The 27,626-nt window shown below is 39.6% G+C and overlaps 1 protein-coding gene and 1 long non-coding RNA gene across 6 annotated transcripts; one reads left to right on the top strand and one right to left on the bottom strand.

Moving 5' to 3' along the window:
* Positions 1-251: 251 nt before the first annotated feature.
* Positions 252-4,796, top strand: LOC122413859 (uncharacterized). The gene is made up of 2 exons (XR_006261640.1): positions 252-371; positions 4,572-4,796. It is a non-coding gene; the product is annotated as an uncharacterized lncRNA (long non-coding RNA).
* Positions 859-27,477, bottom strand: Frmd5 (FERM domain containing). 5 transcript variants are annotated; one of them, XM_043424486.1, is made up of 12 exons: positions 26,674-27,477; positions 18,398-18,502; positions 15,603-15,645; positions 15,279-15,455; positions 14,821-15,032; positions 13,032-13,184; positions 12,015-12,029; positions 11,441-11,529; positions 9,337-9,566; positions 8,942-9,109; positions 6,402-7,181; positions 859-5,455 (listed from the first exon to the last, which is right to left on the bottom strand). In XM_043424486.1, the coding sequence occupies exons 1-12, from the start codon at positions 26,767-26,769 to the stop codon at positions 5,010-5,012; spliced, it is 2,514 nt and encodes an 837-aa protein (XP_043280421.1). In that variant the 5' UTR covers positions 26,770-27,477; the 3' UTR covers positions 859-5,009. The 5 variants fall into 5 exon arrangements, with proteins under 5 accessions (XP_043280421.1, XP_043280423.1, XP_043280424.1 ...); XM_043424488.1 differs by lacking the exon at positions 26,674-27,477 and adding an exon at positions 23,388-23,685; XM_043424489.1 differs by lacking the exon at positions 26,674-27,477 and adding an exon at positions 18,893-18,916.
* Between the last annotated feature and the right edge of the window lie 149 nt (positions 27,478-27,626).

Raw genomic sequence — 27,626 nt, 5'->3', positions numbered from 1 at the left:
TCGTTTAATTCTGCTTCGTTATTTTGTCGACTGTTTTGTTTTGTTTTTTTTTTCTTTTTTCCATTATAATACACGTTTCTTTGGTCTCGCGCGTTGTTTATCTACAATGTCTATCAGCAAATATATTTCTGTAGAGTTTTTTCCGTGCTCCCTGATTTACATTTCGACGCTTCAGTTGAAAATTTTCTCGAGTCTAATACAACGTAATATACAAAGTACATGATACGAAGTGCGAAGAATTGTTCTTTGTTTTATATTTTCCGTTTCTTACTTTTGTCTTCGAAAAGTGAAGATGGCGTTTAAACTCATGGAAAAACGAATATCGATCCCGAGAACGTTTCGACGCGAAAACGCGTTCGGATCTCTTGCAGGTTATTCAGAGAAGATACGTTTCTCTCTTTCGACCTTTTTCGGATTCTCCAAAACAGGAGAATGAAGAAGGTCGTAGCTATAAGAAATATAGTTTTTTTATTAAGGTACTCTTGCTCGCTCATTTATTATCGCGTGGCTCTCTCGTTGTTTGCGAATAAACTAGCGCTCATATTCATTTTGGTTTTATCGATTTACAGAAGGGATTATTTGCGTATGTGTATATGTGAGACTTTTAACCACGTTTCGTACATTGGACTAAATCGTTGATCGTAGTTTGGCATTTGTTCAATGATTTTTTGCTCTATTATTATCATATTTATTAATTGATGGATAAAAAAGACGTTTAAAAAATGTCGAAAAAGTCGATAAATTCGGTAGAAGAAATATCGACCAACTTGAAAAAGCGAGAGGGTCGAACGCAGGTCAAAATGGTTGGTAAAAGTCGCGGATTCAACGAACAATGAATTAAGGCAACGACACACAGGCTCTTTTTGGAAAAGTGCAAATTTATTTTTCGATCGTGCAGCGATGATCTTTATTTTCTTTTTTTTTTTTTAACAAGGCAAACACTTTCCAAAATGGCGACGATCCCGTATTCCGTTTGTTTTTCTTATCGTTCAATTTTTCCTCGGGATTTTCATCGAGGCTCGTCATTCGTAGATATTTATTTCTCTTAAGCGGGCATCGGCCTAAATCAAAGCGAACATATTTTAATAATAACATGCAGGGCAACAATATTTGTTTCTTTTACGTATATTTCAGGATACGTAGGTAACTCTGGTTGTTTTTTTTTTTCACTTTTTCTTTTTCTTCTTCGTCAAGTGTTTAACGCGCTTCTCCCATTTATTTATTTTTTCTTCTTTCTTTCTTAAAAACTACTAATATACAATTTAACTTCGTTTGTTTTCCGAATTTATGAACTTTCATCCGGTTCTCTCCTCTTTTAATACCAACCGACTCTCTTTCTTAAAACAAAACTCGTCGATTAAGGATTTTTAGCACAAAATTAAAGAACAATTTAACACTTTGAGAAAATAATTGAGAAAATTCTCGATATGTTTTTTTTTTTTTTTTTTCCAAGAGAGCCAATTTTGTATTTTGTCTCATGATTTTTTGGACACGAAAAATTGAAAAACCTTTCGGTACAGAAAATAATATTTCGGTATTGGAACAACGGAAATTGAGTTTTCGTTTGAAAAAAATGTAAAATGAGTTTTTTCGAAAGGCTCTCTTGAATCAAATTTCCCATTCAATAATTATAATGATGAGTTTACAAAGTTCACGAGTGACGAACCGTTGAAATCCTTAAATTTTGTTGGTACGAGGTTACACCAAGTGAATTCGAGTTTGAGGTGAATTTAAAAATGTTCAAATTCAAATAAGGAGACTTAAAAATCATCCTCAAACTTGAAAATCATCCGAAGATCCGATTTCCACTTTGCTTTTGTTCACACGATGATGAACAACGACTAGGTCGTTGTGCTACAAGGTCAAGCTTACAAAAATCTGGGAGCGATACAAAGATTTGTTACACTTTTGATTACAATTCGTCGCGGAACACCGTTAGGTTTTTCTCTATTCTTAACATTTTTGTGTTTTCTTTTTTACTTTGAATCTTCTCTGAATAGCAAGAGAAAAAATTCAATAATCTCGATCGCAATATTTTCTCGTCTTTCTGATCGATTGAAAAGGTTTGTTTATCGCTTTTATCGCACACACAAGTGATGTACAAAAATTGCACTCGCCACCCCCGGACTATTTTCGGTGGTCATAGTTGACTAAAGATTTAATTTTTTCTCTCTCGCTATTTTTTTCCTTTTTTCCTCGTTTCTTTTCTTTTTCTATGCAAATCGTTATACAAAAAGCACAGCACGCGAGGATTAATTTCCCTTTTTTTTTTTATTCATCGTTTCTCGTCGTTAAAAGTATATAATTATCTTCATAAACAAACAAAATAATTTACATTCATCGAATGGTTTTTCAATCTGTTCGATCTATCTTTATAATCATAATTCATAACAAATAACCGTAACAATCATTAACTCCAAATAAAATCGTTATTTTTTTACATTTGTTTCGCAATGCAAAAAAAAAAATATAAGCAAACTTAAATGTCCTGAAGCGCTTATAAATTTGAGACAGAGACGAAATTCTAATGAGTTTTTCAAAAACCACAAAAATTAGTAAATCCTCGAAAATTCCATCATCTCTCCAACACTAATATTCATAGCAATTGTACTCAAAGTACGAGACGAAACGCGAAGATAATAATGATTGTTCTTGGCGTGGATTTTTTTAACAATTGTCTGTGGCATTTTCAATATTGTAACGAACTCTCATTTTTCGCGGTCTATCACCATTTTTTTCCTTTAAAAATTACGATCTATGCTCTCAAGCGAATAATAATGATTACAATGATACCAATGTCAGTAATAATATTAACAATAATAATAATGAAATTCGGTCTTTTTGCTGAACCGTTATCCATGTCATTCTATATCATCGATGCAGGGCTTTCCTTCTCGCTCTCAGTGATGCAGCAACAATAATAATTATACTTTCATAATGAATTTCGAAAATTTTACAATAAGATGACTTTTCTCTTCTTCTATCAGTTTATTTTTTGCAATCTTTTGAAATGAATGGAATTAAACATTCTGTGAGTGATTTATTAGCAGAAGTATCATTTATTTTCTGTATTTGAAATAATCAAGCTCTGGAATGTGTTACTGGTGCCGAAATGAACCGTGAAAAAATTTTCGATACGAAGAGTAAGATGAATTTTGAAATATTCCTCACTTTTCGTCTGCTCCTATACCGCTAAATTTTTATCTTTCAACCACATTCTGGTTCACGCTGTAGCCGTATTTGCTATGTTACGTCGATCTTTCTTAAAAAGCTAAGTTTACATTATATTGCAATTGACATCTGTTTATTTATTTATTATTTTCTTCTCTATACAATGCTGGCTCGTTTTAACTGGAGAAACGAAAGGTGACGCGATGATTAGTTCCATAGAAAAAGACTCGTAGACTTCGAGTCAGACGTTATTTATCGTTTTCTATTTTGCTAATTTTTTATTAGTGATTTTTTTCAAGAAGTCATGTAAAATGATTTTTTTTTTTAGCAATCGTTATGAAAAAGCATTAGAAAAAGACTGCAATGTTTGAGAGATTCTGAACGTGAGCGTAGGCACTTTTAGGGAAAGAAATGAGTACAGGATCAAGAGAATTATTTTTAAGGAGACGAGAATAAATCGCTTCGTCATCACGTTTCAATGAGTTACTACCACGATCGAATAATGCCATTATCCATCAAACAGAACGTATCACACATCGATGGAAAATAAAATTTGGAAAATACTAATTATTCATTTTGTTTTATGAGATTAAAAAAAGAATTTTACAATTAAAAGAATATCAATAAGATGACTAGATAGCAATATGCTTTATAGACGATTCTTATCAAAGGATTTGTGAGAAAGTTGTATGATTATTGAAAATTCAGAAGCAACGAAGCCTCCATTCCCATTTCAATCAATTATTTTTCACATTTTCAACATTTTTGCAACGAAAAGTCGAACAATGATTTAATCCAAGTCCTCACCAGCCACAAAAGTCTAATCTCTACATTTACATACCTTCGACCTAAATGAAAAAATTGCTTTTCGTTGATTTCTTCCTTCTTAAACATTACCTAACAACCCTTATTTTAACGTTAAACCGCGTCCTTTTATGTTATTCTTTGATCTTATGGTTTACTCAATATCTCGTTCGAGTTTCTGCTCCGATTAACTTGGATTTCGTTCGAAAATGCGTGGCTCGTTACCTTTTTTTTTCTCTCCTTTTTTTGGCGATTTTTGGCGATCCAGGCATATTAATTATTCAATTAACAAAGAAACGTCGTTATTTTTTGTCGCCTTCGTCACAATCAGAATTCCGAAATCATTTTTCTCGACAAAGTCCCAAATCATTAGTTATGCCTCCTGGGATAATTCCAATCCGAAAATTCCATTTTCACACATCCAATTTTGTTTGCTTCGCCAAAATCCAATAGGCCGTTATTGAATTGTTAAAAAAAATCTATTTCAAAGGTCCCTTATATTTTGCTGATGCACAAAGTTTTTTTTTTTTCCATCTATTCTTTCGATTTCGTCTCGACAAATATTTATTCTGTAATTTTGTGTTTCTCAATTATAGCGACACTCCTAAGCGACGGACACGATAGAATCGGATCGCTGAGACATCATCGCGTTTTCAACAGTTCGCATTCACATTACTATTCATATTAATATTACCAGTACAATTATCATTATTGTTATTATTATTATTATAACTTCTATTATTCATCATTATTATTTCCCGAGGGCTTGGCACTGTAATTGTGAAGCTTGAAAAAAAAATAAAAAAATAAAAAAAAACGTTCATTCGCGGTCTAGAATTATGGAAACTTTCTCGTATCGCGCCCGATTAGTTTTGTTTTTTAAATTGAAGAAGAAAAAAAAAAGGTTTTAGTCGTTCGGCTAATTTTTTGTTGAAAGAAAAGTTCTCAGGGAGGCTAAATTCGTTTGGCTGGAAAGAATATGCGATGATTGCAATAATAAGGGAAAAATAATGAAACAGTTTGGAAAAATGAAATTAAAATAGGCCGAGCTTGGTCCTGAGAAATTCCTTGATCGGAGCGTAGTACTGATTTCTCAAGGCAATCATTTCCGGTGTTTTACGAAGGCTATTGAACATGGTCGCGTCCGTCTCGAAAACAACGACGATAAGGACAAACAATACGAGAACGGTGAGCAAAAATGCGGGTATGAATAGCCTAACGATTTGTATGTTTTGCTGCTGTTTCGTACGATGGTCACGACGCGACGTAGCGATCGTTGTTGTCGCTGTTGCCGTTGTCGTTGTCGATGTCGCTTGCAGACACAACTTTGCATTTTGTAACTTTTGCATCTTTGGCACTGACGTTGACGTACGATTGTGTGGCTTACCCGCACCGTCGATCAACTGACTCTCCGAGGACGAGTGATCGAACGAATCCCTGAAGAAATAATCGTTCGTCGAGTCTCCGTCACCACGGCCAACTGTAAGATATCCAAACAATTTTCTTTCACCTACGTTTCCAACGTTTACCATTTTCCCTCCCCCTCCCCCTGTTCATAAAGCTTTTTGAAAGCCCGGATAAAACGAAATATCGAATTTACAGACTATTTTGGATTTATCGTCGATTGAAAAAAAAGAATCGTCATTCCTGTTAATGAATTCTTGTGCGCGCACGTCGAGCGAGTTTTCGCTCTCTCATCCCTTAAAAAAGTGTTTTCTCGACTGGAGAATCGCTCGATATCGATACTGATATTTATTACGATCCTGTATTCGTGGTGCTCTTGCCTCGTGGACGAAACCCCTACACGACAAAGACACATAAATTTGCGGGGTCGTGACAATCTCGACTTTTAGTTTGCTTCGTGTCTGTTTTTCTTTCTCCGTTTCGACAATCATTCAAAGTGATTTGTGCGAGTGCATCGGGAACGAATGCCACATGCAAATAATCTCTACAAACATTTCCATCAATGCATACACGCACACGATTCGTCTGGATAATGAGGAATGAAAATTCGAAATAAAAAAAAAGAGGGGAAGAATCTGCACAGGCTTGAGAAATCTCGTTGAGAATTGGGCTCGTTGGGAACTGTGCACCGTAACAAATATGCGTCAAGTGCAAATGTGGCGTCGGACATGGAACAATCTCAGCCTCCGTTCGTCGCGAATCGTTGAAACGTATGAAAAGAAAAACGTATGTACAAAATAATATTTTCAAAGAGAATTGGAGTCGACGACGAGGGCAAATTTGCAACGATTTTGTTCCCACAGGAGGTTTCGCCTCCTCCGCAAGGTCACAACCGCAAAATAATAATAAAAAAACGAATAGAAACGTTGAATTTTTAAATAAAAATGATAATCAACGACAGTGAATGGGGTTGAAAAAGATAGAAATAGGAACGAAGGATTTTCATCGGATATTGATCTTACCTGGCGTCGAGGTATCGTCGTTATCCGGTTGACGACCCTTGGTACGTTCGATCGTACCGTTCCTAAGGTCAAACGTTATTTTTCGCGAATCGTTAGGTTCGAAGTCGTTCGGAGGTGCGTCGTGACACGCGTGACCGTTCACATTGGAATAAGAGTCTCTCGTTATTCGCATTGTTTTGTCGTCATTAAGGAGGAGGCCGTTGCTCGTAGCGCGACGATAATCGGTAGTGTCATACGACCTTACCTGGTCTTCGTGGTCTATGATTTTTCTGCTATTGCCGTTGCTCATCGTGGTCGTTAGCGTTCTCGTGGTGGTCGTCGTTGAGCCGGTCGGAGTTGGGCTTTCCAAAACGAGCGGGACCCGCTCGTCCCTCGTTAAGCTTTTGCCACTTTGAGCTCCTCTCAAATTCGTTTCTCCCACCACCTGTTGTTGCGCTCGTTTGTTCTCATTGGTTTTCTTCATCGGCGCCCTCGACGTCTTTATTATCAGGGCCGTTGATCTCACGATCCTCGGACTTTTCTCCAATTCGTTTATCCTACGACGCACCAAACAGTCGATGCTCTCCCTCGTGCCCCTCAATTCCGATTGCTCTATCACTATCTTTTTATTGCACGTTATCCCTCCTCCGCTTCCTTTCGACCTTCTTAATCTCATATCGCTTATAACCCTCGCGTTATCATCGCACTTGCCCGCCTCAATCGACATCATCACATCTTTATCCTCTCTCCTCCGCCTCCTCCTCCTCCCAATCGCATGCTCATCATCAATATCTTCTACCGCTATAAGGAACAGAAAAAAGAAACAAAACGTATGGCAAAAACCAAATGAAGGAAGGTTCCGAAACGAAAAAAACAACAACGACTAGCCACACCAGCACCGAGGCAACGAACGATAAAATATTGTAAATTAATTCAAATATAAATGATATTCGTCATCGAAATTAAAAGTAATTAACGAAGCTTCGGCTATTTTTAGAGGCTTTCTAATCTTCTCTACTTCACATGCATTTGCTACGAGCATCACATTTCACGCGAGATTTATATTTTCCATTTTTTAAATCAAACGACAAGTTCTCGAGAAGCATTACGATCGATACATCGAGACAAGAGTGTTTTTCGTTATTCTTCTGTTTTTTTTTTCGTCTTTCTCAATAGTGACGAGAGAATTTTTCAAATATTTTACAAAGGGTGAGAGAGAAAACCCGACGATGTTTTTTTACACTTTTTATCACGTATCTTGTTGTTATTATTAACCCTAGAAAATTCACGAGCACGCACACACACACACACTGTTGCTTCGTTACATGAATAAATGAACTGGCCATGGAGTGATATTTGTCAAGCGTTTGTTACAGTCTTTTCGTACGAATTATTCAATGTTCAATAAACTAGTTTTTTTTGTCTTGAGAAATTAAGTGACATCGCATTGAAACCCAGAATTTTGGACCTTTTATCTTCGACGATAAGTTAATATTGAGAGGGAAAGGAAATTTTAAATCCCACTCCCTTCTGCTTCCGAAAGGTATGAAATTTGCGAATCAATGTCCTGGAAAATGACAATTCTTTGAATATGGAAATAACCGTGTAACAGTATGTGTACAACTTTTTATTCGTTGCTCGTGTCATCAACGCTATTCAATGTATGTTTATATATTGTGTCTGAAAAAAATGTGCAGTCGAATAAACGGAGCGAATTTCATTCCAGTATTATTCAGTTTGTGTGTCAACCACTTGGACGGATTCCAACCAGTTTGCCTTACGTTTGCTTATGCTCCTCACACATACACACTGCATATATGTACAATGTATACGGGGTGTCCCAAAAACTAACGATTATGTTGCAGCTACTTATGACGATCCACCTCGGACATTATTTCACGTACCGTGGCTGAAAGTACTTTTATTTTCCGGTTTTCTTTCGTTCAATTCTGTTGTAAATTGCTTCATGAATTAGGGCGATCGGTACTCGAATATTCCTTACGATATTGACAAAATGAAACTCTTTTTTTCCATTCTCGGGCTATTTATTATTGAAAAATATGAAAGAATCCTAGAATCTTGTTTTTTGTTTGATAAAAGCAGGGCGTCTCGAAAATGCTCGCATGATGTACCTCGCGAACGATGACGATCGGAGTGAAGACACGTTTGGGTGTTTTTTATCACCGTGAAGCGGTTGGTGAGCACTTGCACAATTGACGTTAGCTTTTGAGACACTCTGTACATCGTTTGATCGAGGCGTGAGAAAAGTGAGTAAAAAAATCCTCCATGTATGACAAATGTCAATTTTTTTCACGGTCTTGTCGTACAAGCATCGATCAGTCGTGAGCGAAAGCAGCACAATGTTTTTGTTTTCGTCCGTACGCCATATTTTCAATCCGTTTTTCGCTCTCGTCTACAACTTTCGTGGCAATTAATTTGATATTTCATGAGTGTGTTTGATGCAATGAATGTTTTTCTCTTTTACATTCGACCTTGAAACAAAGAGAGAGAGAGAGAGGTGGAAATAGAGGATTAAAAAATTGAGATGAAATTGTACCAACCATTCTTTCTTTTGGCATGAATCTCTTGATCCTCGGCGACAGTCTCGAGTAGGGGTAAAGTGTTGTCGGGACAATAGGGCGAACTCAGTGGTACGGAACCGCTGCCGTCAGACATTCCAGCACCGTCGAGACCCGAGCTGTGACAACTCCTCGGTAAACTCGAATATCCTGTAACAGTCACAAAAATTAACTCGTTTCATCCGTCTCTTCAGCGAAATCTTTATTTCCCAAAAAACCAACTAAATTTTCCTTTCTTTCCAAAGTTTTCTCAAATCCAAGTAGCGTTGGAACATTTTTCGTGACTTTTCACATCAGTCGGCGAAGGGGAATCAACTCGAATATCATTTTTGGAGTAATTGAGCGATAAATTGAATTTTCATTCGTTGCTGACTCACGAATTTCGACGAGATCTTGACTCGGTGTACTCGGAGTTGCCGGAACACTGCTGGCCTTTCTTCTAAGTCCGGTCGTCTGACAGCGTTGTATCGCTGGCTCGTCCGACGTTCTCAGCGGCGCCGATTCCTCGAGTACCTCCCTTTCGGTGCGTCCTGTGTACTTGAACTTAGTGCCCCACGAAAATATCGATCCTCCGCTCACGACTGGTGCGTCCGAGGCTCTCGGTAATCTGTTCCAAGAAAAAAACATCAAAAGGATTAAATCCTAAAAATCTTTGTGATAATAACTCGCTTGAACTTTCTTTATCCATTTTCGACATTATCGATCGTCGTCGTACTTTGAAAATGCACAAAATTTCAAATTATTTTCATCCTCATAATTTTCTTCATCGCGGAATACGAACGAAGGAAAACTTTTCAAATATACAGTCATCGCTCAATCATTCGTTGGATCTTTTCCAGATAAAAACGCGAATGGGAATTCTCGTTACGTCATTTAAAATGGAGCAATTGAACTCATTTTCGAATGGGAGATTTCGTTCCATTTACTATATCACAGGACAAAAGTTTTTCTCATTCTCCACGTTTCGTTATTCTTGGCCTAAAAAGGATAAAATATGATTAATGTGCTCCATTTTTTTTGTCCCCCCTTCCGATATGGCTCGACGCTCTTCGCGTGACACCACTTTCTCTCTTTCGCACTTGGACTCTTCCCCCGCCCCACTTCCATTCAGGATGGATGAGGGGTAAAAAAAGAGTGTACGAGTTTCGTTTATTCACATTTATATCAAAATAAATAGAAAATTATATATACGTATACGTTTCTTTCATATTGCGCAGACCGACTTCCGAGGCTCGAGTGCAACCCCGGCGACTTTATTGTTTGGATGACAGCCAAACGCGTGCACATCCTTCTATGCATTCGCCCTTATCCGGCTTGACAATTCTGCTTGTGTTTCATACTCGCTCCCTCTCGTTCTCTATTTTTTCCTCCCTCGAGCATTTTCCTGCCTGTTTTTTTTCCCCCACCTTTTTTCATTTCTATTTTTTCGCGTTCCCACTCCATGGGGATTTGACTCTTTTCATTTTCTCAACAGGTAAATTTCCTCACTTCTGGATAAAGTGCACCGAGATGAATGCTGGTATTGAGTTTGAACCGATACGTCAACGTCGTTGTTTCGTAGTATTGGAAATTCCTACAAACGTGACGAATGCAAGGATTTTCTTTTATCTATTTCTACAACTTCATCATCATATCAGTTCGGCTTCTTTCGCCTCCCCTGTCATTTCTTTTCCATTCAAATCGGATATTTTTGCACGTTTATCGTCTCTTTGAATTCCTCTCCACGTTTCAAATATCGTCCAACGAAATTGTTAATAAAATTGTTAAAAAATAAAAAGCTTGCTACATCGTTATTCGAGATCACAGCGAGCCCATCATTAATAAAGGCATAAATAACAACGAGGGGGAGCGAGAACGAGTCACGAGCCAGCTGGTCCGATGAAACATTGAGCGCTGAAATATGCGAAAGCTCGAGATTGGAGGGGCTATTTTAGGAGCTCCGATACAACCCTCGAATCGCGCCCTTTCCTTCATCGCATTTGTTATAGCACTTCTTCTCTCCATTCCCCTTTCGTACTTTCATGCGTGCCTGTGTCTTACGTCCTGCGAGTTTTTACTCGAGGGAATAGACTCGACCGATAAATCGAATCTCTTTAGAGGCCTCGGCACGAATTCGAGCTTCTGTGAGTTTCGTAACGAGTTATATTTATCGAGCACGTCGAGGAGAAAAAGAACGACGACATTTTCCAATCCTCATAACACCATCCTTGTTTCATTTTCTCTGAAAGGTTTATGCAAATTCGTACGGATTGAGTACCATTTTTCATTGCTGATGGCAAAGCATTTCGATTCGAGGACGTGACAGTTTGATCAGTAAGTTGAACAACCGTCGTCGGAGAATGAGAAACACCATTCAGAAATTCCCTCGATCTCGAACTCGTTCTCCCTCCTTATTCTACTTCCCTCGTCACCTAATTTCTATCTAATTTCGAATCTAAACTGAGCACCATTAGATTGCTACATTTCTATCTCTGTACTCACGTGAAGAACAGCATCTGCTCGATGGCGCATCTCCATACGTGCCGACAGTTCGATCCAGTTGGACACTTAAAACCGACGGTGTGTTTTTTCTGAAAATTCCGTCGTACAAACTAAAATATCTCTAAATACTGCCTCGAGAAAAAAAAAAAAAAGAGAGAAAGAAAGAAACAACAAAACAAAAGGACTTTTTTCACTACACACTGCGATTTTATTCTCATAAACTTCCTTCGTTTAATCACTACGTACTAATTGCTGCGCACCGAGAGAAACAAATGTTATCGATTACGGTCAAGGTTACTCGAGTCAAGGAATTTTCTGTCGCCAGAAAAAATCGCGTCTCGAGCACACCTCAACACCCTTTTTATATTCAATTCATTTTGCAACAACAAACTTTGCCATTTATCTCAGTGCCATTAGACTCAAAAGTATGCGATTTCTGTTCTAATATATATTTAGTACAATAATAACGACGATAACAGTAATTATGAACTCGAGTGCTCTAACGATTGGACTGGCTTTGTTAATAAACTTAAAATGGCTAGCAATTTCGAGGGTTTGCGACATTATAACCCACCTTCGTTCTCAAGTCCTGGGCAAATTTGTTGTGCAGCACAAATAAAAAAAAAAAATATACGATTAAAAGCAGAATTAGGTAAGCACAAAGATTTTTGAAAAATTCATCTTTACTCGTTGATTTTTCTCTTGTCAATTTTCGAATTATTTTGCAATTTTATTCATTTAAAAATAATACTTGCAATTCGTAAATATATTTTTCATTATTTTTATTGGAACGTCAAATTGCGCTTTACGAAATCGAAGTTTTATTTCTCCATTTACGTACGAACGTGATGCACCACCTTACCAAACAATTGTAAAAATGAAGAAAAATGAATATAACAAGAGGAATACGAAACTGCTCGACTTTCAGACTGCAACTGCTTTCGGCACGAGTGTCACCAGTCGTAAGGGCAACGTTAGCATAAGCTTGGGAATTCGTAATCTTGTAAGTGTGGTGACTAGAGTCGCGGTCAGCAAGGTTATGTACATGCCGTTGTCTAGGTGAATTTTCGAGGCCAGATATTATCGATCTTTGGCTCGAGTCTTTATATACTTTGTAGCTTTATGTACATACACACATACACATATTGAACTATATTAATGTTTTGTTTAGTGCATCGTCACGCGAAGAAAAATTGCTCCATAAATACTCAACTCATAATGATGAAATTTTGTCAAAATTTCATCATTTTTTTCAATTTTTCAATTTTTATTTCGTAGCTATTAATACTGGACGTTCGCTCATTTGTTGGATGATTATTCGGCATCCGGTAATTTGCAATCAAATTAAGTGCTAATTACGATGATTTCGAAGCTGTTTGGTAATGAGTTGACGCTTGAGTGAACGAGTTTATGTTAAGTCATAATCGACATCGATTTCTCAACATTCGATACTCATTCGACGTGCCTACAATTAATGAAAATCGTATGAGCCGACACTGAAGTGCGTCATCACGAAAATGTTTGTCTCCATTACCCATGCGACAATATTACTCAATAAATAATACGAGAGAAATAATAAATCGAAACTCACCTCATTTATCGTCAAATGAACTATAAACATTTTGCCTTCATAATTGATTTTCTGCACCTCCGACCAGCGGAAATGATTCGTCTGTCGGGAGCCTTGAAAAGTCAGGATCCCGCAGTGATTAATACCGAGGTAAAGTTGAGTGCCTTTGTGGTCCTGAAACAATGTTTTTTTTTAACCACACCTCGGAAATCTCCCATCAAGCGACGAGTTCAACGATAATGAACGGTTGAGCGAGGTGATTGAATCGGCGGAGACGATTTTTCTGGCCGTTTCGTTGCTTCTCAAAAAAATGAGTTTCAACGCTTTTTTCGTGGAAATAAATGAAAATGATATTGACGCAGTGATGAGAAGACAACGAGCATTATTTTTGGTCTCGCCAAAGCCAATACCAAACAATGAGAAAGCTTTTTTCGTAAGCCTCACACATGTTAATTTACGAGTGGGATACGATTCGATCGTTGTTGAAGAACTCGTTGTCCGAACGGGACTTACGAACGCGATGAAACGCACAGGCCCGGAAGTAAGACCGTGGCATTAACGTCACGAACGGAAATAGCTCACCAGGCTCACTCGCGGTGGCGCTGCCAATCGTATTTACGAAACTCGACGCAATGCAAGACTCTCTATATCTATGTACGTGCAGGAGTTAATTCAACGACTCGATGGCCCACGCGAAAGAGTCACGCAACCCTGACATTAGATCGAGAAAGCGTCGAGAGGCGTTCCCGCGGTATTTTTTCCTCTTTTGGCCGGAGAATTCGTTCGCTCGTTGGGAGCTACTTTTATTTCGTTCTACCTTCTCGTTTAACGAAATCGTTGAGAAATTTTCGTTCCATCGATTTCGTTGAAAAATGTGATGAAAATAACAGAAATGAGGAATCGAGAGTTGAGAAAAATGATGGAGAATCCGAGCTGAATCGAATCGAAGAAAAAAGCCTAAAAAAAAACAACTTCGCGGATGATAGAAATGGGAGTACAAACGGAGTCGGGGTCGCGAGAAAAAAAGGATTTATGAGGCCAGGAATAAAGATGAGCGATCATAAGCGAAAGAAACTTCGTAACACGCACGATTCGAGGAGAGACGAGAATTGAACGAAAAATCGAAACAGTAAACTTTTGATGCGAATGTACGGTTCGGTCTGAGCTCGAGATATTTCGATGTAACGACATGAATTTTCGAGCGGCCAAGAGTGCGGGGGTGGTTTAAAAATCGATGCCACGAGAATTTCTTATTTTCCTTTGCCCCGCTCGCTCTCTCCCGTTTTCTTTATTTTCCTCGGTTCAAGCTTCCTTTTTTCTTCCCCCCGCCCTCGCGAGCCAAAGTCTCGTGCTAAATCGTGAGCAAGAGTTGCTCTCGCGCGGAGTCTCCGGAATAAAATATGAGTGATGTATGCGGGAGGGAATAAAACGAGGGAGTTGGAAATTCGCTCCGTTACCGTTCGTGAGCGGTAAAGTTTGGGCAAACTTTTCGGTCTGTGCGAGCAGCCTCGAAACTGGGTCGCTAAACTCTCGAGCTTTATGGATTATTGATCGGCCATTTTACTCGTTCGATACTACCACGACGAATGAAAAATATTGATCGGTATCGAAATTTGCGAGCAGGCTCTCTCTCTCGAGACTGCAGGAACGAAAGTAACATCGGGAATAACAGAAACTGAGAGAAACGTTTGAAAAAAGCCGAAAATAGTCGCGACCGTAACCTGCTTTTTTATTTTACTGTTTCGAAATAAATCGAGAAAACATTCAATTTCCTCACTCGTTGAGAAAAAATGAAAAACGCTTATCTCACCTTAACGGGATGGGGATCGACCGCGTAAGTGTCGAGCTGAGAGGCCAACCTGAGAAAATGCGTTTCCGCCTGCTCGGCGGTAAAACCCTTAAGCTGGGTTTGATGCAACTCCATCGCTTTCGCCTCGATCGCCTCCGTCTGTTTGAGCAATAATTTGTGCTCCGAAATGTAATTACCCTCGTGAATTTCTGGATCGTATTCACCGAGTTCACCTTCGATCATTTCGTTCGAGATACAACAAAAGAACAAACAAGCGACGACAGTTAACAATAATGACACTCGGTTCGTTCTTTTCCTCCAAATTTTCGTATCCTCTTACGTGTCGACTCTTAGAAAATTCGAAAGAAAAGTTCAAACCAATGCGGAAAAAACGCCTTAAAAAACGAATTTTCCACGCTTCGGATAAAACGAGATTGATTATGGCAATAACGGCAACAATAATTCGATCGCAATCTTACTGTGAACGATGCAGGCTGCTAAGAGAGCGGCTTCGCCGGGACTGCAATAGAGACGTCCGTGCAGCAAGTCCCTCTTCAATTGCTGGTAAATTTGATACCTCGTGATCTCCTCCTTGAGTCGCAACGGATCCGGGGGATAGAATTTCACGCGAAAGCTAAACAGAATCGGGTCCATGTCTGAAAGAGACACACAGGCAAAAAATAGATGGAGAAGCGATAATATAAATATCGAAGTATTGAAAAAGGATGTTGGGAGAAAAAAGTGCGAATCCTGCTCGATCGTTATGAAATTTGTTTATTCGTTGTATCATCGTATATACGAACCTTTCACCTGCTTGATTGCCGTCTTCGCCAGATCCAGCCAATGCTGCAAAACAAAAACGAGCGATAGAACAACAATCCCTGCGGTTCGTCTACGACGCTGAAGTTTCCAACGTTGGAGTCCAACGAAATGAACGAAAAAAACGTTTGTAATTCACCAATTTTTTATTTCACGAATCGTTGGTGCAGCTTGAAGAACTACGAATCGCAAATTTGGCAGGGAACAAAATAGGAGAATTAATGGAATTATTGGAGAGTTTTTTTCGATCATTTCGTTGGACTCCAACGTTGGGGAAACTTCAGCGTCATGTTCGTCTCCTCTAAAAATGATTCGTAAACTCGCAAGCTCCGAGGACAAAAAATCTATAAAAGTAAATGAATGAGTACTCGAGTCGTAAGGAACGAAGGAGGCGAGAGCATAAAAATCGCTTTACGTAACCAGAAGAAGATCCTGGCATCGAGAGGGTGAAACACGCAATACGTGGCCGACCGATACACTTTCATCCAGCAGCGTTCTCTCCGTCCAAAAAAGTATACATTGAAACGAAACTTGTTTATACGAGACGTAACGCCTCTGTTTACATCCGCACACGAACCCGTTGTTTCTTCGTTCACAGGAATACGTGAATTATTCGTATAAAATGTGGCATACAACGTCGAAGCAGGAAAAAGCGAGGTCGAAAAACACATGTGGGCATGTATCAGGTCCGCGCGACCGTTGGGAAAGAGGAACGAATAAGAGAAAGAAAGTACGGTAGCTCGCTTATAGATAGCACCAGAGTGGCGATACGTGCCCGCTGTATTTTCTCCTATTGGTACGCCGGGGCATATAAAGGAAGACGCTAACGTTTTTTGTTACCTTTTTTACGAGATGTCCAGTGATAATATAAAATATTGCGGAGTCCGGCGGCGGCGGATCGACGACGGACTCTGCAAGCTCTCACTAAGCAAGACAAACGGAGAGAGATAAATAATATTTTAAAAAGCGCGGTGGACACATGGGAAAGAAAGCCTGCAGAGGAACGCCGATAAAAAAACGACACGCACATTCGCCCTCGGTGCTCTTGTGTCTCAGGAAAAGAAGAAAAGTTCATGGTGTGTGGGACAAAAAAAACGAGACCGAGAGACTCTTTGACTGCACAGCTATCGATTTTTCTTGCCAACACCGGCACTCGCAACGGTGAATCTCGCGCGCGCGGGAGTCTCCGATACATCCGTAAAAATGTTCCCTTCTCTGCACCACTTGAACGTGTCTCATGCTCGCAGGATAATTCGTACGTGTTACAGCTCGATAAACAGAACGAGTTACATACGAGTCAACAAATGGCAAAAAAAATCAACAACGCGGGTTGAATACCGGAAGTTACACGAGTTAGACCTTAGACTCGTCGATGTAGACTTGCTCGCAAGCTTTTTTATTCTGTCGTTTAAAAACGCGGGGGAAAAGAGCCGTAATAACACTCAGAGTTTCGGATCCAGACGCGTTGTATATATAAAAGTACTTTTAACTGGTATCTCGACCTCTCGATAAGCTTTCAGCGTCTCAGAACTCTGAAGACTCGTTAAAGAATCGACGAAGAAGTTATTACTGCGGGTTTGGACAATTATAGGAGCATGGATCCGTGGGTTCGTCGATTGCCGGGAGAAAAAACTTTGTTTTTATACCGAGATTCTTTCTGCCGACACTTTTTTACTCCGCTGCGCGAGTGTAATCGTGGTTACGCAGAGTTCGATGGGCGGATGGACGAAATTGATATTTTTGTCATTCGATCCATTACGATTTCGTTAGAATTTTAGTAGGAATTTTTATCGTATTCGTTCGTTTGGGACTTTGCTAGGACGAAACTCAATACGCTCAGGAATCGATGTATTCGTAATTCGATTATTGGGCGTGAAAAGTAAAAGAAAAATAATCACTTCGATCACGCGACTAAACGCGAGGGGAGCGGATTCTTGGCGTGTCGCGGACTCTCGCTTATCAAGACCCGGGTGCACTCGGCCAAAGAGGAACAAGTTGTGTTACACTGCCCGACGTATACTTCACCATTTCGAGTGCAACTCTTCACCCACATTTTCAGCAAAGTTCTCTGCAACATTCCAAATCTTTCCAGCGCTTTCTCCCTCCCTCTCGCCTCCTTGGTCTTACTCTTTTGGTTACTGTGCCGCACTCGAGTGAAGACTCGTTCTTAGAGTGATGGTCAAAAATAAAAAGAAATGTCAAAAGTATTTTTTTCTTTCTCAAACTCCATTGTGTCAACGATTTTTGCCTCAAAAACGAGCCAATGGACATTGACATTTTCGAGGGGGAATGAAAAATCATTCGCGGTGAGTCGATAATCGTGTGGCGGAGGGAAAGAAAATGAAAGGATTTCAAATGGAGATATCTCGAACCCGGAAACCTTCGATTTCTCTCAGTCACTCCTCATCGATCGCCCTCGTTTTTTATTTATTTATTTATTTTTTTTTTTCAGAAGCCCAAATCAGTGAATACGTGCATGTACATTTATTTATGCTCATTTACATTCGCTATCTATTTCGGTGTGTCTGCGATTAGATCGTCCTTGTCATCGTGAAGAGGTGAACAACCCCTTCTGCAGCGGGGCAATGAGGGTCGCGAGTTTACTTAATCTGTCGTTCGTAAAAATGCGTTTCTTTACATCGAATTTTGGAAAAAGTGCGCCTCAGCTCGCAGCTTTTTCTTCTTACGGGATTAACTCAAAATCAATAGAATCTCAGAAAAATTGTGAAACGGTTTTTATCTTTGACGTTAAAACGGAGTGAGATACTGTTTTACTCACTCTCTGTCTACACTGGTCCACGTATCGAAGTCCGAAGTAATCCGTTTCCATAATGTTGAGCTGTTTGCATACATACTCGAGAATGTAGCGTCCTTTGTGCTGGGGCTGAAAAATTAAGGAGAAAAATCCATCACAGTTCAATGAGCAACGCTATGCTCTTGTTTTTCGAGGAAAATGAGCGATGCGATTGATTTTATTTCTAATGAATTTCATTCCGTTTTGACACGATTCCAGAGAATATAAAAAAATTTATTAAATGAAAATTGTGGAAATTTAAACATCTTTTACAACTGCGCTGATATTTTTCAACGACACATAAATGATAAAAATTTGTCGTTTCACGTTATCACTTATGGTAGTCTGCATGAAAGACTGGGAGGAATGAAAATTGATAGAAATTATCGTAATTGTAGGGAAGATACGGCGAAGAGCGAAAAATAAAAAGCGAGTAAATGAAAAATGTCGCTCGACTCGGTTGGTACACATAAAACTTACACACGGAGGAAAAAAATGTACATAACACGGAAAAAAGGCACACACGGACCGCGAGCTTCCTGATAAAGTCCTCCACTCAGAGCGTCTATAATTATCACGAATGTTACGTAACTCGCGTCTCTACTATTCAACGTATTTCCACTATAAACACGTATAATACACGACACACACGCGCGTTTGATTATCCAGCCTCTACCTTGACCGTCTACGTGCACTTTGAAAAAAAATCTCCGTCACATTCCCAGAGCTGCAATCTCGAGGTGAATTATAAAGAACGCCGTTAGTAAAAAAAATTTCTCTCGAAGGTTTCGCTCCGGCTTCCTGCCATTTATTTTCAAATCTCTCAATAACTTGCTTCTTATTTTTGAACCTTTCGAAATTAGGAAAATTATGACTTTTCGAAACGCAATTTTCTTCAGTTTTTCCCCAACGCTTTCGTATCGTTCGAATTGGCAAAGTAAAATCTTCATAGCTCGGACACTCGCAGAATTCGGCCCGGAGCATTAACACACTTCGAGTTGCAACTCCCCATACATTTTCTCGATTTTCCGTGACTCCCCGTGCTTTTATTTCATAACGTGCCTGCGCAACCTTTTCAATTTTATATTTCATAATTTTTTAAAATATTTCCCTCATGATGAAGAAAATGTACGCTATTGCGGTCCTTCGTTTTGTTATTTTCATAGGAAAATTGCAAAATTGCGTGTCGCCCCGGGATTAAACCCGTTCGCAGGTGCGGTATACAACTTGATACGAAACTCGTATTACCCGGATCTATATAGAGCCGAGAGGTGCGCGGGTCAGCGCCACATACGGTACACACACGATGTTACCGAAGCGTACTTCCACGAATCGTGATCGCTAAATAAGTTACACACTGATTCGCACACAACAGTACAAGCGATTAACGTTGGCCGAGTGAAATTCAATTTGTTGTGATTACATTTAAAAAGCGAGAAGATAATAGAAAATTTCTCGTTGCAGATACGATCGAAGCGTTTTTTTCAAATCAATTTTCCAATTTCAGAATTAGGTGAATGGAAATTTCCTCAATTATCTATTCTACGTCGCTTTTTCTATTTACGCGAATAAATTATAATATCCGCGTAGCGACTAATTTATTCATTCGCACCATTTTTCGAGCCCAACAGTGAATTTTCCAATGAAGCTAAAAAAACAATCGCTGGAAATCATTTCTGGATCGTTTCGTTCATTCACATTTAATAAAAAAAAAACTGTACAACTCGAGAGTTATTAGAGAAAAACGAAGATATTTCTGAATTGACGTTGGGAGGACACATTCTGCCGGTCGAAGTACGCGCTGAACTTTGACACCAATCACATTGTACGAATGACATTGAAGTTTGCAACGATGGAGTCCAACGGAATGATCTGAAAAAACTCTCGAAAAATTTCAGTAATTCTCCAATTCTCTTACCTGCCTAATTTGCAATTCGCGTAGTTTCTCACTCTGCATCAACGATTCGTGAAATAAAAAATCGACGAATTACAAATGTCATTTACGTACATGTCATTTTGTACGACTAAGTATTTCTGTCGACTCACTGCGCTTCCCTTCGTTCCTATTTACCCTCCAATTCCCTATGTACGATTAATAATGTCTGTACATTATAACTCGGCTGCAATGTGCATTGTCTGACCTATACTCAACGCGTCTATACTTATTCCCAATGCTGCATATACACTCAAAACGAGCAGTTGTCGTAACCCACTGAACCTGCGCCCTGTTCGCTATTCGCTCCTGTCCTACTCCCCCATTATCTATTTTCTCTCTCTATCTCCCTCTCGAATCGTATCCACAGGGTGTCCTAAGATTATCATCATCGTTCTCGTCCATGGTTTTTTGGGCTTTGTGGATTTTCGTTTTTTCGTCAAAATAACGTTCTGACGTAGGAACTTAAATCTTTGAAATGTTCAGTTGCGAATATTTTTCCACCCAATATTCAGTATTCGTTGGAACCTCGGAGGATTAATTCCCAAATAAATTATGCATGCGACATGGAAGAGTGGAATTCCAGTGCGTCGATAATAATTCATAGTGAAAGATAACAGGAGAAGCGTTGGAAAGTACGTTGCGAAGTTTCGCAACAGCACATTTCGAAGTTTTCCCTCTAAACACATTTGCCCGAGAAGAACGTGAAGTTATTTTCGCTCCCAACTCTGTACGCCCCTCAATTTCGAATACCTTTTTTACACTTCTCGCTCTCAAGCTTTCACTTGGACTTTCAACAAGCTGCGCCCAACACTTCGCAGAGAGTGCACCGAAATATTTATTTTTCAATACGTTTATTACACGCGGCACGCGCTGCGTATTTTTATATCTCAAGGGCTTCAAGAATTCTCATTCACCGGGGAGAAAAGGCTTTCACGAGAATATGCAGGCGGAGAATAATGAGGAGAGATCAAAAGCTCAACAAAACGTATACGTTCATGAATTGCGCTGATATTTTTTTCTCATAAAACTTTCGCATTCTTACGAACACATTCAATTTGAAATTGAGTCAGAAAAAAGTGCTCGTTTCATCCACAAATATGAATATTTGCATTGAATCGCATGAGAAAAGTATAGAGACTAACTAAGCCTCTTCTAACTCTGGCATCTCCGGGGGGGGGGGGGGGAGCGCTGGGTCTGCAGCGAAGGGTCCGTAGCGGGGAACGGGGTCTGTAGAGGCGATCGTCAAGCGGGGGTGCGAAGAAGAAGAATGTGAGAGGGAAGGGAGATGGAAAAAATGGCGGTATAGCGGAGGTGGGCCTCGCTTTTTTCCCCGGAAGTTCCCGCTGAGGACCAGCAACAAGCTGCGACGTAGTAAAAAAAAATGAAAGTTGGCACATTAGGGTGAAATTTTTTTTCAAGCCTTGCAAGACACTCGTGAGGGTAATGATTGTGCCTTCTAGGAACGACGCTGAAGTATGCAACGTTCGAGTCCAACGGAGTGAACGAAAAAAACATTTGTAATTGACCTGTTTTTTCATTTTACGAAGTATCGCTGCGGGTTGAAAAGCTACGGATTGCAAATTCGGCAGGGAACGAAATTGGCGAATTACTGAAATTATTGGAGAGTTTTTTTTATATCATTTCGTTGGACTCCAACGTTGCAAACTTCAGCGTCATTTCTAGGAGACCTGGAGCGACTTTTCCCATCTGCTTTCGACCACGATTGAGACATGGTCTCTTAAAAATGTGTCCAACTATAAGTGTTTACTCAACGGGAGGGTGCTCACCCACTTTCTTTTCCTTGACCCATTGTTCACGTGGACCGGTGTAACGAAACAAAAGTTAAGGGACAGCCGACTAATTCCCATCTCCGCGTGAAGTTTTCTATCTTACGTTTCCACAATGTGACAAAAGCTGAGTACGCGATAAAAAGCCAGCCATATTTTTTCGAACATTTTTCGCAGTAACATAAAGAGAAAAACATTTCAATCATTAGACTTACATTTGTATGTCCGCATTTTCTCACATATATCTCACGCTCCCACCTTGTTAACGAAAAAGAAAAGTGGGCGAATTCTGTTTTGAAATTTTTTCTTCTTCTTCCCTCGGTTGGAAGCGACTTAAGGTAACTCCTGTACTACATGCTTGTCAAACGAGTGCTAAATTTTCAAAACGCTTTTAGACCAGGTTTAACGTACCGATTAAATGTATTGTTAGTGGATTTGTATAACAACATATCTCATTAAGATGTAAAAATATTAAAAACGCTAGTTTTGCAAAACCATCGACTGATAAATGCTAATTTCCACGCTGACACATTTTCACTGCTATTTTTCAAAAAATTATCTGCGCTTTTTCCTCGATTTTATTGCAACGAGTCTCATTTTGTTCGTCAACCGGTCCTCTATGAATCCACCATGTACTTGTTTTTTAACTTGATCGTTTCACCGTTGCAGCCAATTGTTCATTAAGTGAAAAAACTTTTTCATTCATAATTTCTCTCAAGAATGAGTTTAAAGGAAAATCTACGTGGTGAATTCGTAGAGGATCAGTTGATTAACAAAATGAGACTTGGTGCAATAAAATCGGTTAAAAAACACAGATGATTCTTTGAAAAGTAGCTGTGAAAATGTGTCATCATGGAAATTTGCATCTACCACTTGATAGTTTTCCAAAACTATCATTTTTAATATTTTTTCACGTTAATAAGATATGCTTGAATACACATCTACTAACAATAATGTTAATCGGTACGTTGAACTTGGTCTAAAAGCGTTTTGAAAATTTAACACTCATTTGTCTAGCATGCAGTACAGGAGTAACCTGAGAAAATTCGTGGCAACAGCGGCGTCAGGAAATAATAAATTTTCATAATGAAACGATCAATAACTTGCCATACATTCTGTGAAAATAAGAATTATTCGATAGAATCGAATGTTGAGTTTTGTCAAGTCGAGGAATCGTGACATTCGTTAAGAGGGAAAACTATTCGGGAAGCACGAGACTTTGTGGCTGACCGATAACGACTTTTCCACTTACGGATCACAATCGTGTTCGAATTCAGCCAACTCGAGTGAATAAGACTCCGACGGAAACGTGGGACAGCCTAACAACAAATTTCGAATACTTTTGTGCAGTTGAAGCTTATTTGTTAAACCATCGTCGTGTTTCTCAATTTCCGTGAGTCTTGACGTTTTATGTGTCTATAAGTGTACGGGTGCGGGTTCGCGCGAGCCCTCGTCAGGCCAAGTAGTAGAGCCACGTTTTATGTCAGACTGAAATTGCGCCAGACTCGCTCGCTAGTAAATCTCGGTGGCCGAGCTCCTGTCTTTTCTACACGTGCGTCACGGAAACTTTGTATGCATCCGCACGCTTCTGTTTTTACCTCGGTACGTTCAATACGGTGTTGAAAAGGAAGAAAACATTGGCGATTTAACTTTTCTACGAAGCCTCGTTTGCCTTGTAATCTTATTTCCTTTGCTAATTCTGTGGATACAATTTGCGAGGAAAAGTTTTTCAAAATTATCGAATAACACAATTTGGGAATATAATATTACGAGTCCTTTTGTAGCGAAGAATGAAATTTCAAAACGAACCAGAATTTCTACGACATTGCGACGAACAACGAAGTTTTCATAAAATTATGTATTCATCGCGAAGAGAGACCAGCCTCGTTTCTTAACTACGGTTCAACATGTTTCAATTTATACGATTTAAATAGAATTTCAAGGAATTGAGGAAATAATAAAATTGTGAAAAATAAACATTGCGAATCTCGAGCTTTCTGCAAGTAATGAAAAGGCTTCAACTCTCTCTCTCTCTCTTCCTCTCGTTTTCTTTGATTATATTTTTAAAATTTTATTTTCCTCCTCCCGTAGCATCGACGATATCCATTATTCCTGGACAAAGTTCGTCCCTGATGTGTGTGTGTGTGTGTGTGTGTGTGTGTGTGTGTGTGTGTGTGTGTGTGTGTGTGTGTGTGTGTGTGTGTGTGTGTGTGTGTGTGTGTATCAGTACCTTGCAGGAAAGACACGAGACCGATATTGGAAAAAACTCAATGGAGGGATAAGCTCGAGGTACATTTTGTTCTCGGGCACGTTGAAAACTCTTTTCTCCGACAAAGTTAACACTCACGAGCTCCGAACCCGACAAAATTTCAACTCAATGTATTCTCGTCCTCAATGAATATTGGGAAAATGCTGATACCGAAAAGAGAAAGAATTATAATTTAAAATAAACGAAACAAAATGTTCCGCGAGAATAAAAATTGAAATAATTCAATAATTCCATAAATGGGGTTTATCGTATCGTAATTTAAGGCTCTTCTGCCATCCGAACAATAATTTCACTCGTTACTTGTCGATGATAAAAATTGTATTTGCAATCAAACGGTTACCGAATCTTTGAGCCTATTTTTACAATGTGCTCGTTTCCTCCCCTTCGATTTCCAGGAGCTTTTTCAGTCGTGGATGATAAATCAATGGATAAATGCCCGTGTACGACGTAACAGTTCCTATATACGACGGCGCGTCTTCGCTGTCTCGAACACAATAGCTAAAAAATTACAACTCGATTGGGTCTCCAGAGATGTGTGCACGAGTCAATTGCATCATCGGCAGAGAATACGAGACGAGAGGGGCCAGCGGTTCTCAATTGTTTTTATTCATTTCAATAAGAATTTTATAAACGAGATCATGATTAAACTAAAATTCGTTAGAACCGACGAGTGGAATAAACAATAAAAATTTCTTGTCAGAAGAAGCATTTTGTTTAATGGTGAACTTAAATTTCAACAGGATTAAAAGCGACGACGATATTCAACAGCGTGTTGCAGAATTCTTCGTGAATGATAATTTAATTAAATTTCTGTTGCTTCATCATTTCATAATGTCGATGAGTCGACGAGTTTTCTTAAGGCCCCAAAGCACCGTGTTCGAAACGTCATCGTGACTGTACCATCCACCTTCGTGGCTCGTACTCGAAAAAATGTTAAACGAGATGTTGAACAAGTTTTTATCGAGAAATGCGGAGCGTTCGAGCCACCTAGCGGAAGTGCTGGGTAGCGGACCCCCGCCTCGCTTCGGAAGCGCTCGGACTGCCGATCGTGCGCTTGCTTGTGCGATCTCAAAGGCGAAGCGTGCACAGGAGACACACACGAGCAACGAATCGAACTCTCACCTTATATACGTCACGCTTAACGATAGATAATTAATGAGCTCGAGTTGGCCGGCCCTTCATTGATTCGCTTCTACTAGGCTAAGTATAAAGTCAACTAAATCGTAACAATGCTGCTTGTCGTTGCCCGTGCACATGTCGATCGACACGACAACGAATTGTCATAATTCTTTTCCCTTTCCTGGGACTAAGCTTTACGAGGGTTTTATAACAATTTAAATAATTCTTATGAGACACAACTAACTCATTGACACGGTTAATTTCCAGCCTCGCGATCGTCCTCGTTGTTTTTTGTGTCTATTGGAGTGTCTCGAGAAAATACAGTTTGCATCGAAATGCTGATTCAACGAGAAAAAAACTTATTTACATTCGTTATTCGCGAGCTCGATCAGCGACAGAAATACGCGTGGATGCCCAGCTCAATAAACCGCCGAAAGCCTTGAACGTTTTTTTCATTACGCGCGTTCTACACGTTTTTTCAGCCGCTACGCTCGATGGAGAGATGACTCGTGAGTGCCGCTGAATCCTCGCAAATTTTGGGTGAACTTTAAAGGTGCTCGGTGACAGAGACACGACGAGAGAGAGAGAGAGAGAGAGGTGACGAAATATCGAGCGTAAAGTGGAACCGGCCAGAGAGTGGAGGCAGTTTGGAAAATCGATTAAAAACTATGCAGGGGATGGCGAGGAGTGAAAGAAAGAGAGAAAAGACGAGGCAACGGCCCAGACCGGCTGGAAAATCCAGCGAGAGTAACGTGCTAGTAGGAAACGTGTTAGAAAAAAAGAATAATAAACAAATCGCGCATCTTACCGTACGGGCTGGCTCGCGCAACTTTATATGCCATAAAGATAAAATGGAATAAAAAAAAAAAGAAAAAGAAAAAAGATGTTACACTTCCAAGTCTCAATGCCCTGAGTCGTGTTTTTTTTTATCATGACATTGGAACAGAAAAAAAGTAATATGTCAGCATTTTTTCTCGCTTTTCACCGGAGCTCACGTAAAAAAGACGATAAACAGAGCGAATTCGAGCTTATGGAGAGAATGACACGGTCTGATTTTTGATAAATTCGAATGAGAGTTCAGTTTTGATAATTTAAATATATAATGGTTGTCAAATGTGTTCGTGTATGGGAACAATTTTTGGTGTTCTACCTGAAAGTCACAGTGGATAATTTCGGCGTCGTCTAAAAGTCGAATAGTGGCGCGATGCACCACCGTTACGTCGTTCTTGCTACCAAACTTCAACATTTCTGACCTCAGATCGTCGCCCGAATTATCCCCCTGGCCCTCATCCCTTACCCCACAGCACCACACACTGGCAACACGTTTTTAAACAAAAGTATTATTTTATATATTTATTTGTTTTGTTGTTATTGTATTTATTTTATTATTATTATTATTATTATTATTGTTATTATTATTATTATACGAATATAACGGCGAGCATGCGGTGACGAGGACTGAGGTCGATCAGTTCTCTAACACTTTCACAAGTAGTACGAGGACGACGAGGTCCTATCAACGTCGACAATAAAACACCGACCACGACGATGAACTGCTGTTTCAGCAACAACGGGGACGACCACGACGAAACGTACGATATTAAACGACGATACATCACCGAATTTTTCGTATCTTGGAGACGCACAAAGAGAGAGGGAGGGAAAGAGAGAGATTCACAATTTTTATTTACTATACTTTCGCTTTTTCATTAGCTATTTTTCTCCTTTGTTGATTCACACTTTGTTTGATTTATTTATTTTTCGGGATGTACGTTGGAACATCCCGGAACACCGGTTTTTCTATCACTCTTTTATCGCCGCCTCAGGAACATCGCGAACCGAGAATATGTGACGGAAAAATAAAAAAATAAAATAATATGATCAGCGTGGAAATTGCGTCAGACACATATCTCTGCCGCGTACGGCCTCTCATCGGACACTCCGCTCTGCTTCGCCATCCCCCACCATTACAATACTTTTTTCACCTCCCACCATGTACACGCAGGTTTGCCCCTGCGCACCCGAACCCGCAGCCCCGGCAGAGATTTTCCTCGGTACTCGTGTACTCAAAGTGGGGAGATTCACCCTTTCGAATCCGCTAGT

The sequence above is a fragment of the Venturia canescens genome, chromosome 7, assembly GCF_019457755.1.
Source record: "Venturia canescens isolate UGA chromosome 7, ASM1945775v1, whole genome shotgun sequence".
Classification (NCBI taxonomy): domain Eukaryota; kingdom Metazoa; phylum Arthropoda; class Insecta; order Hymenoptera; family Ichneumonidae; genus Venturia; species Venturia canescens.
Note: the sequence above shows the minus strand (reverse complement) of the source record. Positions and strands in the feature narration are given on the sequence as shown.